The sequence below is a fragment of the Coregonus clupeaformis genome, chromosome 2, assembly GCF_020615455.1.
Source record: "Coregonus clupeaformis isolate EN_2021a chromosome 2, ASM2061545v1, whole genome shotgun sequence".
NCBI classification, from domain to species: domain Eukaryota; kingdom Metazoa; phylum Chordata; class Actinopteri; order Salmoniformes; family Salmonidae; genus Coregonus; species Coregonus clupeaformis.
Genome location: NC_059193.1, coordinates 12,747,482 through 12,765,481, shown reverse-complemented (window position 1 = coordinate 12,765,481; position 18,000 = coordinate 12,747,482). Strand labels below are relative to the sequence as shown.

The 18,000-nt window shown below is 41.9% G+C and overlaps 1 protein-coding gene across 3 annotated transcripts in view; it reads right to left on the bottom strand.

Annotated features, from left to right (window-relative positions):
* The window catches only part of LOC121587436 (catenin alpha-1), a 215,167-nt gene that overhangs the window by 171,648 nt on the left and 25,519 nt on the right, over positions 1-18,000 (bottom strand). For all 3 annotated transcript variants that reach the window (XM_041904344.2, XM_041904326.2, XM_041904336.2), the window contains exon 4: positions 688-854. In XM_041904344.2, the coding sequence (XP_041760278.2) occupies positions 688-854 (167 nt within the window). The remainder of the gene's footprint in view (positions 1-687; positions 855-18,000) is intronic.

Sequence of the window (18,000 nt, the reverse complement as noted above, 5' to 3'; positions counted from 1 at the left end):
CAGCGCGTGTTTCTCCCTGTGTGTGTGTGTCTCACCGCCAGCGCGTGTTTCTCCCTGTGTGTGTGTGTCTCACCGCCAGCGCGTGTTTCTCCCTGTGTGTGTGTGTCTCACCGCCAGCGCGTGTTTCTCCCTGTGTGTGTGTGTCTCACCGCCAGCGCGTGTTTCTCCCGTGTGTGTGTGTCTCACCGCCAGCGCGTGTTTCTCCCTGTGTGTGTGTGTCTCACCGCCAGCGCGTGTTTCTCCCTGTGTGTGTGTGCTCACCGCCAGCGCGTGTTTCTCCCTGTGTGTGTGTGTCTCACCGCCAGCGCGTGTTTCTCCCTGTGTGTGTGTGTCTCACCGCCAGCGCGTGTTTCTCCCTGTGTGTGTGTGCTCACCGCCAGCGCGTGTTTCTCCCTGTGTGTGTGTGTCTCACCGCCAGCGCGTGTTTCTCCCTGTGTGTGTGTGTCTCACCGCCAGCGCGTGTTTCTCCCTGTGTGTGTGTGTCTCACCGCCAGCGCGTGTTTCTCCCTGTGTGTGTGTGCTCACCGCCAGCGCGTGTTTCTCCCTGTGTGTGTGTGTCTCACCGCCAGCGCGTGTTTCTCCCTGTGTGTGTGTGTCTCACCGCCAGCGCGTGTTTCTCCCTGTGTGTGTGTGTGTGTGTGTGTGTGTGTGTGTGTGTGTGTGTGTGTGTGTGTGTGTGTGTCTCACCAGTTTGAGTTGCAGCAGCAGCTTGTAGACGTCAGACATGTCGGCCAGCACCAGCAGGTGAGTGACAGCAGAGAGGAGGGCCCTGGCGGCACGGACCATGTTACCCCTCTTGACCGAGGAACACGGGTCCTCCGCAAACTCTCCTGATGCCTGCTTCATGGATTCACCTGAGAGAGACAGAGGGAAAGACAGGATATTACAGTTAAGACATGTTAAAGTTCCAAATGACACCCTATATAAGGAAGCATTGTCCGAGCCAGAACAGCCCATAGGTCCTGGTGAAAAGTAGTGCACTTTAAAGGGAATAGGGTACCTACATGTTTAAGTGAAGGAGACCAGAGAGAGAGAGAGAGAGAGAGGCCATTCATTAACATGTCAACTGCAGAGAGCCTCTCAGGGCAGAGTGAAGTGAGGAAGATATTCTATTGGCTCAGTGGGTTGGAGCTCAGTGGGTTGGAGCTCAGTGTTACACAAAATACAAAACGCCACAAAGTGCTGGTCCCATGTTTCTTGAACTGAATAAAAAGTTCCCCGAAATTTTCCATACGCACAAGCGGCTTATTTCTCTCAAATGTTGTGCACAAATGTGTTTACATCCCTGTTAGTGAGCATTTCTCCTTTACCAATATAATCCATCCACCTGACAGGTGTTGGCATATCAAGAAGCTGATTAAACAGCGATCGTTACACAGGTGCACCTTGTGCTGCTGACAACAAAAGGCTACAAAATGTGCAGTTTTGTCACACAACACAACGCCACAGATGTCTCAAGTTGACATAGCGTGCAAATGGCATGCTGACTGCAGGAATGTCCACCAGAGATGTTGCCAGAGATTTGAATGTTAACTTCTCTACATCGTTTTATATAATTTGGCAGTACGTCCAACCGGCCTCAACCACGTGTAACCACGCCAGCCCAGGACCTCCACATCCGGCTTCTTCACCTGCGGGATCGTCTGAGACCAGCCACCTGGACAGCTGATGAAACTGTAGTTTTGCACAACCGAAGAATTTCTGCACAAACGGTTTCGGGGAAGCTCATCTGCGTGTTCGTAGTCCTCACCAGGGTCTTGACCTGACTGCAGTTCGGCGTCTTAACCAACTTCAGTGGCCAAATGCTCACCTTCAAATGGCCACTGGCTCGCTGGAGAAGTGTGCTCTTCACCCATGAATCCCGGTTAACTGTACCAGGCAGCAGTTTGCTGATGTAAAAGTTGTGAACAGAATGCCCCATGGTGGCGGTGGGGTTATGGTATGGGCAGGCATAAGCTACGGATAACGAACACAATTGCATTTTATCGATGGCAATTTGAATCAATCAATCAATCAATTTTATTTTATATAGCCCTTCTTACATCAGCTAATATCTCGAAGTGCTGTACAGAAACCCAGCCTAAAATCCCAAACAGCTAGTAATGCAGGTGTAGAAGCACGGTGGCTAGGAAAAACTCCCTAGAAAGGCCAAAACCTAGGAAGAAACCTAGAGAGGAACCAGGCTATGAGGGGTGGCCAGTCCTCTTCTGGCTGTGCCGGGTGGAGATTATAACAGAACCATGCCAAGATGTTCAAAAATGTTCATAAGTGACAAGCATGGTCAAATAATAATCAGGAATAAATCTCAGTTGGCTTTTCATAGCCGATCATTAAGAGTTGAAAACAGCAGGTCTGGGACAGGTAGGGGTTCCATAACCGCAGGCAGAACAGTTGAAACTGGAATAGCAGCAAGGCCAGGCGGACTGGGGACAGCAAGGTGTCATCATGCCCGGTAGTCCTGACGTATGGTCCTAGGGCTCAGGTTCTCAGAGAGAAAGAGAGAACGAGAGAATTAGAGAGAGCATACTTAAATTCACACAGGACACTGGATAAGACAGGAGAAGTACTCCAGGTATAACCAACTAACCCCAGCCCCCCGACACATAAACTACTGCAGCATAAATACTGGAGGCTGAGACAGGAGCGGTCCGGAGACACTGTGGCCCCATCCGAAGAAACCCCCGGACAGGGCCAAACAGGAAGGATATAACCCCACCCACTCTGCCAAAGCACAGCCCCCGCACCACTAGAGGGATATCCCCAACCACCAACTTACAATCCTGAGACAAGGCCGAGTATAGCCCACAGAGGTCTCCACCACAGCACAAACCAAGGGGGGGGCGCCAACCCAGACAGGAAGATCACGTCAGTATGCACAGAGATACTGTGACGAGATCCTGAGGCCCATCGTCCTGCCTCCATCTCGTGTTTCAGCATGATAATGCACGGATGCATATCTATATTATATCTATTTTCCCAGTCATGTGAAATTAATAGATTAGGGCCTGATGAAAATGTGGAAAAATCAAGGGGTCTGAATACTTTCCGAATGCACTGTGTGCGTGTTCCGTGTGTGTTCCATACACACAATATATATATATACACACACACACACACACACACACACACACACACACATAAAAACACTCAGCAAAAAAAGAAACGTCCTCTCACTGTCAACTGTATTTATTTTCAGCAAACTTAACATGTGTAAATATTTGTATGAATATAACAAGATTCAACAACTGAGACAAACTGAACAAGTTCCACAGACATGTGACTAACAGAAATGGAATATTGTGTCTCTGAACAAAGGGGGGGTCAAAATCAAAAAGGTAACAGTCAGTATCTGGTGTGGCCACCAGCTGCATTAAGTACTGCAGTGCATCTCCTCCTCATTGACTGCACCAGATTTATTTATTTTTTGTCATTTAGCAGACGCTCTTATCCAGAGCGACTTACAGTTAGTGAGTGCATACATTTATTTATTTTTTTTTCATACTGGCCCCCCGTGGGAATCGAACCCACAACACTGGCGTTGCAAACGCCATGCTCTACCAACTGAGCTACATCCCCTGCCGGCCATTCCCTCCCCTACCCTGGGCCAATTGTGCGCCGCCCCTTGGGTCTCCCGGTCACGGCCGGCTACGACAGAGCCTGGATTCGAGCCAGGGTCTCTAGCGGCTGTATGGGCCCTGGTCAATTGCGCATTCTATTTTACTACTGTTGCTATTGCTATGCTATTACAGTTACATATTATTACCTAGCAACCTGTTCTGAAATATAACCATTTTCATAAGTTTCATCTATTTTTATTGTAGAGGACGGGGCTGGGGAAAATGAAGGAGACAGACTGTCAGGTTGATGGCCAAAGCTCTGAATGCCAGGGCTGATATCCTATAGCATTAATGTTTCATATCTATAGATCTCTGCTATCTTTATGTTTAAATGTTGCATTTTTTTTACAATAACAAACAATGGAATTAAATGCCCCTATATTTTTGGGATATCATTAAGTAAAATAGTTAGTGCTAAACTCATGAGATATAAGTTATATGAGAATGAATGTGTTTTATTATGGGTCTTTAAAACACAAAAGAAAGCATGCTGAAACTCTAAATTGTATCTGTAAATAACTAATTGTGTAATCATTTGCAAAACAGTTTTATGAGCTATTTATTTTTATAAATCATTTATTAAAAGTAAATGTATTAAATGTGTATAATAATAAGTACTTTATTTTGTCTTTGTTTTTTCCCTTAGAAAATGCAGTGAAAACGGATGGAAGCATTGACCGTGCTGCAGGTGTCTGCAAGAAGCTGGTGGGTCACTTCTCTCACAGCTACCTTCACATCAGAATGCCAAACAAGATGGGGTCCAGACAGAAGGTGATCTAGCAGGATACCAGAGCAGCAGAAGGCTATAACTCAGGTCCTGTCCGAGGACAGGAAGACACAGCATCTAATTCTAACCTGGCAAGATACGGATGTCCTGGAATCTGTCAGTTGAGTCACTGGGCCCACTGCTGGACTTCACAGATGCACTCTCAGGAGAAGACTGTGTGTCTCATATGTGAAGCCAGTTCTTCACCTCTTCAACACTTCAACGCTGCTAATAGACCACTGCGCCACTCGGGAGTAAGGCGCTGCATCGCAGTGCTAGCTGTGCCACTAGAGATCCTGGTTCGAGTCCAGGCTCTGTCGCAGCCGGCCGCGACCGGGAGACCCATGGGCGGCGCACAATTGGTCCAGAGTCGTCCAAGGTAGGGGAGGGTTTGGCCGGCAGGGATGTGGGTTCGTTTCCCACGGTGGGCCAGTATGAAAAAATATAAATAAAAATACATGTATTCATTCACTAACTATGTCGCTCTGGATAAGAGCATCTGCTAAATGACTAAAATGTAAAATGTAATACAAGAGGGAGACACAGACTTCACTAAGACCTTGAAAACTGAGATGTTACACTACATCAACGAGAAATATAGAGACGAAGCTACTCAGGAGCCGCTAGATGCTAGCTTCTTGTTTGGACCCCCGGTTCAAGATGGACTTGATCAGTGAAGACAACAAGCCCCGAGTCAAGGCCAGAGTGGTGTCAGAAATGATGGAACGCCAGGAGGAGACGTCAAGCAGCAGCACTGAAGTGGAGCCTGAAGTTGCTGATGCGTCCCAGGCAAAGAAAGCCAAGAAGTCCTTGGGAAGTTTATTTAAACAGAGTTGCAGCAAAGGGTGATTCCTCTCTGAGCCACAAGGACGCTGTGGAAGCAGAATTAAACAACTACCTGCTAACACCTTCCTTAGACAAAAGAGGAAGATCCACTTGCATGGTGGAAAACGCAGAGTAAAGCTTTCCACATCTCGCCAAGCTTGCCCGCAAGTATCTATCCATTCCCGCTACAAGTTCCCCCTCAGAGAGGCTTTTCAGTACAAGTGGCAACATTGTCACTTGCCAACGGTCATGTCTCAAGCCTGTAATGGTGAATAGACTGGTATTCTTTAATTTACTGGTAGAATTTAGATTTACTATATTATTCTACAGTTGTGAGAAAGTAATGTATTTATTTTACTAGGTAAACTCTGTTTAGAAGAAACCAGATTTTATACAGTTGAAAAGTTATTTAAAAAATAAAAATAAATGCCATTTGTCTAGGCATGATGATCAACACTGTTGCTAAGAAAAGTTTATTTTAAAAACAGAAGTGTGTGAAATACAAATGGTTCTGTGTTGATATTTGTCATTCATGTTAAGTTCATTGGTATTTATTAGTTAGGTTTTGCTTTTATTATTACAAATGATTTGTTTTATAAAAACACTGTATTTTGTTTTTGTAAACCAACTCAGGAGTATAGCTATATGTGTATAGCTGCTCTTTTTCATGTGTCTAATGGTTTAAATTAAAATATATCTGTTTCTATTTTCAAAAAGGGAGGTTTGTAATTTAATTTGTAATGTAATAATAATAAAATGTTAAATGACTTTTCGATTTGATTTTGTCATTCACATGAATTCCCTAGTGTGATGAAACTTCCTCCGTAGAGAATGCTCTGTTTTAACCTGGTTGGAGTACTGAGATAAAGCCTCCTGTAATCTCCTGGATCCCCTTATAGACACCACACCTCTTCATTCACAAAGGAGCCCCTATATTTTAGGGTAAGCAACATGCATTATTAATATCATAACGTGTTTAGAATCATTGACTTTAGCCTGAATTGATAGAAAAGTATTACATGAATACAATGGAACCGTGGTGAATTAAACAGTGTATTAATTCATATAATAAATTAAAACTACCCAAAATAAGTTAAGGTAAAAAGTATTTTTCAGTTTCATTTTCATTTTCCATGAAGATGCAGTTCCCTACAAAATCACCCCGATCATTCTAGAATAATTAATTATTCTCAAATAGAGCTTTTCAAGTCATCTGGTGATTTTTTATTTATTTTTTTCATATCGCAATATATAAAATCGCAGAAAAAAAATATATCGCAATGTCAGTTATTTCCAATATCGTGCAACCCTAATACATATACACACACATACATATATACTTGAATCAGTGAGCTGTTTAAATCAGACCATTGGCATCAGATGTGTGCCTGCCTGCATACTTCACAACATCTTTTATAAGCAGCCAGTCACTAACTACGGCTCACTTGGGTTGTATCTGTCTGTGTCTGTTTATTCATCCATGGATAAACTGATGCGTGGCTGGCGGGCAGCGTTTCAACCATATCTACCTTTGCACAGGCGGAACATGGTACGAAGACTGAAAACTAGGCTAGATTTGTTTCAGTGCATCATTTTGATACGGGCACCCTAGAATGGAATTTGGCGAAGGCTTTGCGCCCTACCAATGAAGAAATATCTAGAGCAGGCATCTGGGACAGCCTAATCTTAACTAAACCATTTAATCTAAACTATTTACCAATTGGCTTAGCTAGTCTTTGTTGGTTTTTACAGCTTTTGCTGGTATTTGGCCTTCTCCCTCTGTCCACCCTCTCAAAACTGAAATAATTACCCATGAACCTCTGCTCCTCCGCAGGCAGTGGCACACAAATGTAAGCATGCTGCAGCTAATGTCAGCCCCAGAAAAAAAACTCTCCCTCTCTCCCCCTGCCAGCCCAGAAGTACATTAAGAGAGAAAATGTAACTTCCTTTTAATCATCATATTCCACTCCCCTAGCCCAGGCTACTGAGTGAGTCCCAAATGGCATCCTATTCCCTATATAGTGCATTACTATGGGCCCTGGTCTAAAGTAGTACACAATATAGGGTGTAATTTGGGGCGTATCCACTGCTGTACTGCTGGGCCTGATACCAGCCAAGGCCTCAGAGCAGAGCACAGTAGAGGCTGGTTGGGATCCAGGCTAAGAGTTAATTGCATTAGAAAGTCATTTCAGATGAGAAGGGCATGAGGGGGGGGAGACGAGAAGGGCATGAGGGGGGGGAGACGAGAAGAGAGGGTGGGGGGGGAGAAGAGGGGGGGGGAGGAGGAGAGAAGAGGGGGGAGAAGAGAAGAGGGGGAGGAGAGGAGAGAAGAGAGGGAGAGGGGAGAGGAGAGAAGAGAGGGAGAGGAGAGAAGAGAGGGGAGGGAGAGAAGAGAGGGGGGGAGAAGAGAGGGAGGAGGGGAGAAGAGAGGGAGGAGGAGAGAAGAGAGGGAGGAGGAGAGAAGAGAGGGAGGAGGAGAGAAGACAGGGAGAGGAGAGAGGGGGGAGAGGAGAGAGAGGGAGAGGAGAGAGGGGGGGGAGAAGAGAGGGGGAGAAGAGAGGGGGAGGGGGAGAAGAGAGGGGGGAGGAGAGAAGAGAGCGGGGAGAGAAGAGAGGGGGGAGAAGAGAGGGGGGAGAAGAGAGGGGAGGGGGGGAGAGAAGAGGGGGAGGACGAGAGAAGAGGGGGGGAGGACGAGAGAAGAGGGGGGAGGACGAGAGAAGAGAGGGGGAGGAGGAGAGGAGAGCAGTCTGATGCAGGGTAAGTCCAAACAGACCAAGACCTAACACATACAGGCAGTGACCTCAGACACACTGCGAGCAACGTAACACAGATTCTGCCAGCGACCCAACACGCAACAGTTAAAAGGAGGTCAAATCCATGACAAAGGCTGGCTGTCTGATTCATCCAGCACAATGTTTTGTCCCACCACTAGAAAACACAGTCAACTGGGATCACAAATGAGGTTCCTAGCCTCACACTCCTATATAGACTCCACAAGCAGACACTCAGTTTGCTAAATGTGCCAGGCATGTCCTGTGTGTTACAGCTGAATTAGCCTGGCCTACTATGCCCTTCATGCCAGAAAACACTGCTTTCCACACCATCAAACACACTGCTTGTTAGTGGAGAGACACACAATTACATCTTAAAATCAAAGTAAACCAAAAGGGGGAGAAGACCAGTTTGTGAAATCATTCTAGTGTAATAGTCTACGTGTGTTAACGTCATCTGGTATAATAATAAAGCAGAGTGTTACGTCATCTGGTATAATATGCCATTTAATATGCCATTTAGCAGACGCTTTTATCCAAAGCGACTTACAGTCATGTGTGCATAACTTTTTACGTATGGGTGGTCCCGGGGATCGAACCCACAACCCTGGCGTTACAAGCGCCGTGCTCTACTTTAATAATAGTGTGTTACGTCATCTGGTATAATAATAATAAAGCAGTGTGTTAAGTCATCTGGTATAATAATAAAAGTAGTGTGTTACGTCATCTGGTATAATAATAAAAGTAGTGTGTTACGTCATCTGGTATAATAATAAAAGTAGTGTGTTACGTCATCTGGTATAATAATAATAATAATAATAATAATAATAATAGTGTGTTACGTCATCTGGTATAATAATAATAAAGCAGTGTGTTAAGTCATCTGGTATAATAATAATAAAGCAGTGTGTTACGTCATCTGGTATAATAATAATAAAGCAGTGTGTTAAGTCATCTGGTATAATAATAAAAGTAGTGTGTTACGTCATCTGGTATAATAATAAAAGTAGTGTGTTACGTCATCTGGTATAATAATAAAAGTAGTGTGTTACGTCATCTGGTATAATAATAAAAGTAGTGTGTTACGTCATCTGGTATAATAATAAAAGTAGTGTGTTACGTCATCTGGTATAATAATAAAGCAGTGTGTCGTCATCTGGTATAATAATAATAATAATAATAGTGTGTTACGTCATCTGGTATAATAATAAAAGTAGTGTGTTACGTCATCTGGTATAATAATAAAGCAGTGTGTCGTCATCTGGTATAATAATAATAATAATAAAGCAGTGTTACGTCATCTGGTATAATAATAAAGCAGTGTGTCGTCATCTGGTATAATAATAATAAGTGTGTTACGTCATCTGGTATAATAATAAAAGTAGTATGTTACGTCATCTGGTATAATAATAAAGCAGTGTGTCGTCATCTGGTATAATAATAATAATAATAATAATAATAATAATAATAATAAAGTAGTGTTACATCATCTGGTATAATAATAATAAAGCAGTGTGTTACATCATCTGGTATAATAATAATAAAGCAGTGTGTTACATCATCTGGTATAATAATAATAAAGCAGTGCGTTACATCATCTGGTATAATAATAATAATAATAATAAAGCGGTGTGTTACGTCACCTGGTATAATAATAAAGCAGTGTGTTACGTCATCTGGTATAATAATAAAGCAGTGCGTTACATCATCTGGTATAATAATAAAGCAGTGTGTTACGTCATCTGGTATAATAATAAAGCAGTGCGTTACATCATCTGGTATAATAATAAACCAGTGTGTTACGTCACCTGGTATAATAATAAAGCAGTGCGTTACATCATCTGGTATAATAATAAAGCAGTGTGTTACGTCACCTGGTATAATAATAAAGTAGTGTGTTACGTCACCTGGTATAATAATAAAGCAGTGTGTCATCATCTGGTATAATAATAATAATAAAGCAGTGTTACGTCATCTGGTATAATAATAAAGCAGTGTGTCGTCATCTGGTATAATAATAAAAGTAGTGTGTTACGTCATCTGGTATAATAATAAAGCAGTGTGTTACGTCATCTGGTATAATAATAAAGCAGTGTGTCGTCATCTGGTATAATAATAATAATAATAATAAAGCAGTGTTACGTCATCTGGTATAATAATAAAGCAGTGTGTCGTCATCTGGTATAATAATAATAATAATAATAATAATAATAAGTGTGTTACGTCATCTGGTATAATAATAAAAGTAGTGTGTTACGTCATCTGGTATAATAATAAAGCAGTATGTCGTCATCTGGTATAATAATAATAATAATAATAATAATAATAATAATAATAATAAAGTAGTGTTACATCATCTGGTATAATAATAATAAAGCAGTGTGTTACATCATCTGGTATAATAATAATAAAGCAGTGTGTTACATCATCTGGTATAATAATAATAAAGCAGTGCGTTACATCATCTGGTATAATAATAATAATAATAAAGCGGTGTGTTACGTCCCCTGGTATAATAATAAAGCAGTGTGTTACGTCACCTGGTATAATAATAAAGCGGTGTGTTACGTCACCTGGTATAATAATAAAGCGGTGTGTTACGTCACCTGGTATAATAATAAAGCGGTGTGTTACGTCACCTGGTATAATAATAAAGCGGTGTGTTACGTCATCTGGTATAATAATAAAGCGGTGTGTTACGTCACCTGGTATAATAATAAAGCGGTGTGTTACGTCACCTGGTATAATAATAAAGCGGTGTGTTACGTCACCTGGTATAATAATAAAGCGGTGTGTTACGTCACCTGGTATAATAATAAAGCGGTGTGTCGTCATCTGGTATAATAATAAAGCGGTGTGTTACGTCACCTGGTATAATAATAAAGCGGTGTGTCGTCACCTGGTATAATAATAAAGCGGTGTGTTACGTCACCTGGTATAATAATAAAGCGGTGTGTTACGTCACCTGGTATAATAATAAAGCGGTGTGTTACGTCACCTGGTATAATAATAAAGCGGTGTGTTACGTCATCTGGTATAATAATAAAGCGGTGTGTTACGTCACCTGGTATAATAATAAAGCGGTGTGTTACGTCATCTGGTATAATAATAAAGCGGTGTGTTACGTCACCTGGTATAATAATAAAGCGGTGTGTTACGTCACCTGGTATAATAATAAAGCGGTGTGTTACGTCACCTGGTATAATAATAAAGCGGTGTGTTACGTCACCTGGTATAATAATAAAGCGGTGTGTTACGTCACCTGGTATAATAATAAAGCGGTGTGTCGTCACCTGGTATAATAATAAAGCGGTGTATTCACGTCACCTGGTATAATAATAAAGCGGTGTGTCGTCACCTGGTATAATAATAAAGCGGTGTGTTACGTCACCTGGTATAATAATAAAGCAGTGTGTTACGTCACCTGGTATAATAATAAAGCGGTGTGTTACGTCACCTGGTATAATAATAAAGCAGTGTGTCGTCATCTGGTATAATAATAAAGCGGTGTGTTACGTCACCTGGTATAATAATAAAGCGGTGTGTCGTCACCTGGTATAATAATAAAGCGGTGTGTTACGTCACCTGGTATAATAATAAAGCGGTGTGTTACGTCACCTGGTATAATAATAAAGCGGTGTGTTACGTCACCTGGTATAATAATAAAGCGGTGTGTTCGTCACCTGGTATAATAATAAAGCGGTGTGTTACGTCACCTGGTATAATAATAAAGCGGTGTGTTACGTCACCTGGTATAATAATAAAGCGGTGTGTTACGTCACCTGGTATAATAATAAAGCGGTGTGTTACGTCACCTGGTATAATAATAAAGCGGTGTGTTACGTCACCTGGTATAATAATAAAGCGGTGTGTTACGTCACCTGGTATAATAATAAAGCGGTGTGTTACGTCACCTGGTATAATAATAAAGCGGTGTGTACGTCACCTGGTATAATAATAAAGCGGTGTGTTACGTCACCTGGTATAATAATAAAGCGGTGTGTTACGTCACCTGGTATAATAATAAAGCGGTGTGTCGTCACCTGGTATAATAATAAAGCGGTGTGTTACGTCACCTGGTATAATAATAAAGCGGTGTGTCGTCACCTGGTATAATAATAAAGCGGTGTGTTACGTCACCTGGTATAATAATAAAGCGGTGTTACGTCACCTGGTATAATAATAAAGCGGTGTGTTACGTCACCTGGTATAATAATAAAGCGGTGTGTTACGTCACCTGGTATAATAATAAAGCGGTGTGTTACGTCACCTGGTATAATAATAAAGCGGTGTGTTACGTCACCTGGTATAATAATAAAGCGGTGTGTTACGTCACCTGGTATAATAATAAAGCGGTGTGTTACGTCACCTGGTATAATAATAAAGCGGTGTGTTACGTCACCTGGTATAATAATAAAGCGGTGTGTTACGTCACCTGGTATAATAATAAAGCGGTGTGTTACGTCACCTGGTATAATAATAAAGCGGTGTGTTACGTCACCTGGTATAATAATAAAGCGGTGTGTTACGTCACCTGGTATAATAATAAAGCGGTGTGTTACGTCACCTGGTATAATAATAAAGCGGTGTGTCGTCACCTGGTATAATAATAAAGCGGTGTGTTACGTCACCTGGTATAATAATAAAGCGGTGTGTTACGTCACCTGGTATAATAATAAAGCGGTGTGTCGTCACCTGGTATAATAATAAAGCGGTGTGTTACGTCACCTGGTATAATAATAAAGCGGTGTGTCGTCACCTGGTATAATAATAAAGCGGTGTGTTACGTCACCTGGTATAATAATAAAGCGGTGTGTTACGTCACCTGGTATAATAATAAAGCGGTGTGTTACGTCACCTGGTATAATAATAAAGCGGTGTGTTACGTCACCTGGTATAATAATAAAGCGGTGTGTTACGTCACCTGGTATAATAATAAAGCGGTGTGTTACGTCACCTGGTATAATAATAAAGCGGTGTGTTACGTCACCTGGTATAATAATAAAGCGGTGTGTTACGTCACCTGGTATAATAATAAAGCGGTGTGTTACGTCACCTGGTATAATAATAAAGCGGTGTGTTACGTCACCTGGTATAATAATAAAGCGGTGTGTTACGTCACCTGGTATAATAATAAAGCGGTGTGTTCGTCACCTGGTATAATAATAAAGCGGTGTGTTACGTCACCTGGTATAATAATAAAGCGGTGTGTTACGTCACCTGGTATAATAATAAAGCGGTGTGTTACGTCACCTGGTATAATAATAAAGCGGTGTGTTACGTCACCTGGTATAATAATAAAGCGGTGTGTTACGTCACCTGGTATAATAATAAAGCGGTGTGTTACGTCACCTGGTATAATAATAAAGCGGTGTGTTACGTCACCTGGTATAATAATAAAGCGGTGTGTTACGTCACCTGGTATAATAATAAAGCGGTGTGTTACGTCACCTGGTATAATAATAAAGCGGTGTGTTCGTCACCTGGTATAATAATAAAGCGGTGTGTTACGTCACCTGGTATAATAATAAAGCGGTGTGTTACGTCACCTGGTATAATAATAAGCGGTGTGTTACGTCACCTGGTATAATAATAAAGCGGTGTGTTACGTCACCTGGTATAATAATAAAGCGGTGTGTTACGTCACCTGGTATAATAATAAAGCGGTGTGTTACGTCACCTGGTATAATAATAAAGCGGTGTGTTACGTCACCTGGTATAATAATAAAGCGGTGTGTTACGTCACCTGGTATAATAATAAAGCGGTGTGTTACGTCACCTGGTATAATAATAAAGCGGTGTGTTACGTCACCTGGTATAATAATAAAGCGGTGTGTTACGTCACCTGGTATAATAATAAAGCGGTGTGTTACGTCACCTGGTATAATAATAAAGCGGTGTGTTACGTCACCTGGTATAATAATAAAGCGGTGTGTTACGTCACCTGGTATAATAATAAAGCGGTGTGTTACGTCACCTGGTATAATAATAAAGCGGTGTGTTACGTCACCTGGTATAATAATAAAGCGGTGTGTTACGTCACCTGGTATAATAATAAAGCGGTGTGTTACGTCACCTGGTATAATAATAAAGCGGTGTGTTACGTCACCTGGTATAATAATAAAGCAGTGTGTGTGTGTCTGACTTGTTTGTGCTGCTGGGCCATAACTTAGTACCAATGTACAACTCTTCCAGTGGTGCTTTGTCTTGTTATATAATACAGACCAGGCCTCGGTCATAATATATAATACAGACCAGGCCTCGGTCATAATATATAATACAGACCAGGCCTCGGTCATAATATATAATACAGACCAGGCCTCGGTCATAATATCAGTTCATATTTGATTTTATATCGTGTATGTTTTTGCTTACGTCTTTGCCGAGCAACACTTTTTCTGCAAGGTACTACGCAGTGCACAGATCCCCTCGCGCACTCAACTTCATCAAGATACGTCGAGTTTCCCCTTAGGCAAGCCAGCTGTATAGCCTATTGCCTGTTTCAGTTTAGGAGTCTTTAAAACAATGTCTGTTTGCAACTTTTCATTAAATCACGCATAGCTGTTCTTTATATGGCCTAAAATAAATGTGTTCCTATGGGCATAATATTATCTATAGGCAATAGCATACCGAATTTTGATATGTTTTAATGAAAATATTACGGGCGGGGTGGGTGTGGAGCCAGAGGTCAAACTGTAGAACCCAGTTCCTACATTTGAACATCATTTTTTTTCAAACAAAACTACATTTATGTACAATATTCTGCCCATAAATATTTATTTCACGCCATAACTGAATCAATTTATGTAGGCTATATACTAAATATTCTGCCCATATGAACAAATACAGTACTTGTAGCCATACAGGATTTAATGAAAATCAGTAAACACACATTTAATAAAAGACTCATGAACCCAATCACACAATATTAAAGAATGTGTATGTTTACTAACAGACTCAAACATACCGGCTACAGCTCGCTTCCCCGGTGCTTCACAGCTTTCCAGGGAAACTCGACATATTGTAGACTCACACGGACAAGAGAGATTAGTGGAGGAAGGAATGTGTGTCGGCTGCAGTGTTCGTGGTAAAATATTACGCGTTGTGGCGGTGCTTCAACGGTTTTTTATAGATTGTATGGATGTCAGGGCTCCCTGGAAAACAGTGGTAATTGTTAAATGAGTGGACTATCCTGGCTAAAGACAAAAATATAGCCTGTCTCAGTTCCACACACACATACAGACCCTACTTTGTAGGAACCGGCCCCAGACTGTGTCTCCTCAATTCCCCTCAGGACCAGCCCATAACACTAAATCTTATAAATTCATAATCTGTCTGCGAGAGCAAAGACACCAAAATGTTAGTGGCGAGGAAATTATTTATATAGGATTCTGTAAAAATGTTAACCACCTAACTGCAATAACGGCAGCTAAAAACCCTATGTTTCCCTTCTCGTTGCCCTCGTCTAGTCGTGGTCAAAAGTTTTGTATTGGTCTTCACAAAGTTTGCTGCTTCAGTGTTTAGATATTTTTGTCAGATGTTAATATGGTATACTGAAGTATAATTACAAGCATTCCATAAGTGTCAAAGGCTTTTATTGACAATTACATTACGGTTATGCAAAGAGTCAATATTTGCAGTGTTGACCCTTCTTTTTCCAAGACCTCTGCAATCCGCCCTGGCATGCTGTCAATTAACTTCTGGGCCACATCCTGACTGATGGCAGCCCATTCTTGCATAATCAATGCTTGGAGTTTGTCCGAATTTGTGGGGTTTTGTTTGTCCACCCGCCTCTTGAGGTTCTCAAATGGGATTAAGGTCTGGGGAGTTTCCTGGCCAAGGACCCAAAATGTCGAGGTTTTGTTCCCCGAGCCACTTAGTTATCACTTTTGCCTTATGGCAAGGTGCTCCATCATGCTGGAAAACGCATTGTTCGTCACCAAACTGTTCTTGGATGGTTGGGAGAAGTTGCTCTCGGAGGATGTGTTGGTACCATTCTTTATTCATGGCTGTGTTCTTAGGCAAAATTGTGAGTGAGCCCACTCCCTTGGCTGAGAAGCAACCCCACACATGAATGGTCTCAGGATGCTTTACTGTTGGCATGACACAGGGCTGATGGTAGCGCTCACCTTGTCTTCTCCGGACAAGGTGTTTTCCGGATGCCCCAAACAATCGGAAAGGGGATTCATCAGAGAAAATGACTTTACCCCAGTCCTCAGCAGTCCAATCCCTGTACTTTTTGCAGAATATCAGTCTGTCCCTGATGTTTTTCCTGGAGAGAAGTGGCTTCCTTGCTGCCCTTCTTGACACCAGGCCATCCTCCAAAAGTCTTCGCCTCACTGTGCATGCAGATGCACTCACACCTGCCTGCTGCCATTCCTGAGCAAGCCCTGCACTGGTGGTGCCCCGATCACGCAGCTGAATCAACTTTAGGAGACGGTCCTGACGCTTGCTGGACTTTCTTGGGTGCCCTGAAGCCTTCTTCACAACAATTGAACCTCTCTCCTTGAAGTTCTTGATGATCCGATAAATGGTTGATTTAGGTGCAATCTTACTAGCAGCAATATCCTTGCCTGTGAAACACTTTTTGTGCAAAGCAATGATGACGGCACGTGTTTCCTTGCAGGTAACCATGGTTAACAGAGGAAGAACAATGATTTCAAGCACCACCCTCCTTTTAACCCTCGTGTTGTCCTCCCAAATGCCTTACGCCTTTTGTCCTCTGGGGTCAAAAATGACCCCGCCTGGTTTGACTGTTTATAAAGCATACAGTATACATTTTCAATCAATTCTGTGTTACATATTTAGTCTGAAAATAACGTTAGTTGTTTAATACTATGCTCTTTATGATTCAAACAAATTTGAAGTAATTTGATTGAATTATGGTGTTTTACTAAATGTAATAACTTCTGTTGTCCTCTGGGATCAAAAAGACCCGCAGCACAAAGTTTACATACTGCTTGGCAAAAACATCTTTGATCATGTTTCTTTGATGTGTGGGTCAAAACATCTTTGATCATGTTTCTTTGATGTGTGGGGTCAAGCAATGGTTATGACAAAAAAAAAAAAAAAAGTATTTTCTCACAGGTGTTTGGGCATTTCACATTTTAGTCTGAGAGACAGGTAGCACAATGAGGAGGCAGAAGTTTTATAATGCACAGGAGGCTTGCAAGATAATTTTGAAATAAAAGAAAATAATGACCAGGAGGACAATGCTGCACATAATGAGGATGAATCAACTGATGAAGAGGGTTCAGGGTCAGAAGAGGAGGAACATAATGATGAGGTGATAGATCCAACATACAGACAGCATGCTACTTCTTCCTCCGAAGATTCCCCCATCTCCTGCTGCAGAAATGGAAGATGATTATGAATATAAGGAAATGGATGAACGTGATGATGACGTAGAATCTGAAGCTGGTATGGAAGAAGTGTCAGAAGTGGAGCACTGCACCTATTATGATGAAGAATCAACAGATGAGGTAGAATCTGAAGTTGAAATGGAAGAAGTGTCAGAAGTGGAGGACATCATCTGTTATGATGAAGACGAAGAATCAACAGATGAGGTAGAATCTGAGGAAGAGGACCCAGCTGAGATGGGTCCTCTTCCACAGATTCTACCTCATCTGTTGATTCCACAGATTCTACCTCATCTGTTGATTCTTCGTCTTCATCATAATAGATGATGTCCTCCACTTCTGACACTTCTTCCATTTCAACTTCAGATTCTACCTCATCTGTTGATTCTTCATCATAATAGGTGCAGTGCTCCACTTCTGACACTTCTTCCATACCAGCTTCAGGATTCTACGTCATCATCACGTTCATCCATTTCCTTATATTCATAATCATCTTCCATTTCTGCAGCAGGAGATGTGGGGAATCTTCGGAGGAAGAAGTAGCATGCTGTCTGTATGTTGGATCTATCACCTCATCATTATGTTCCTCCTCTTCTGACCCTGAACCCTCTTCATCAGTTGATTCATCCTCATTATGTGCAGCATTGTCCTCCTGGTCATTA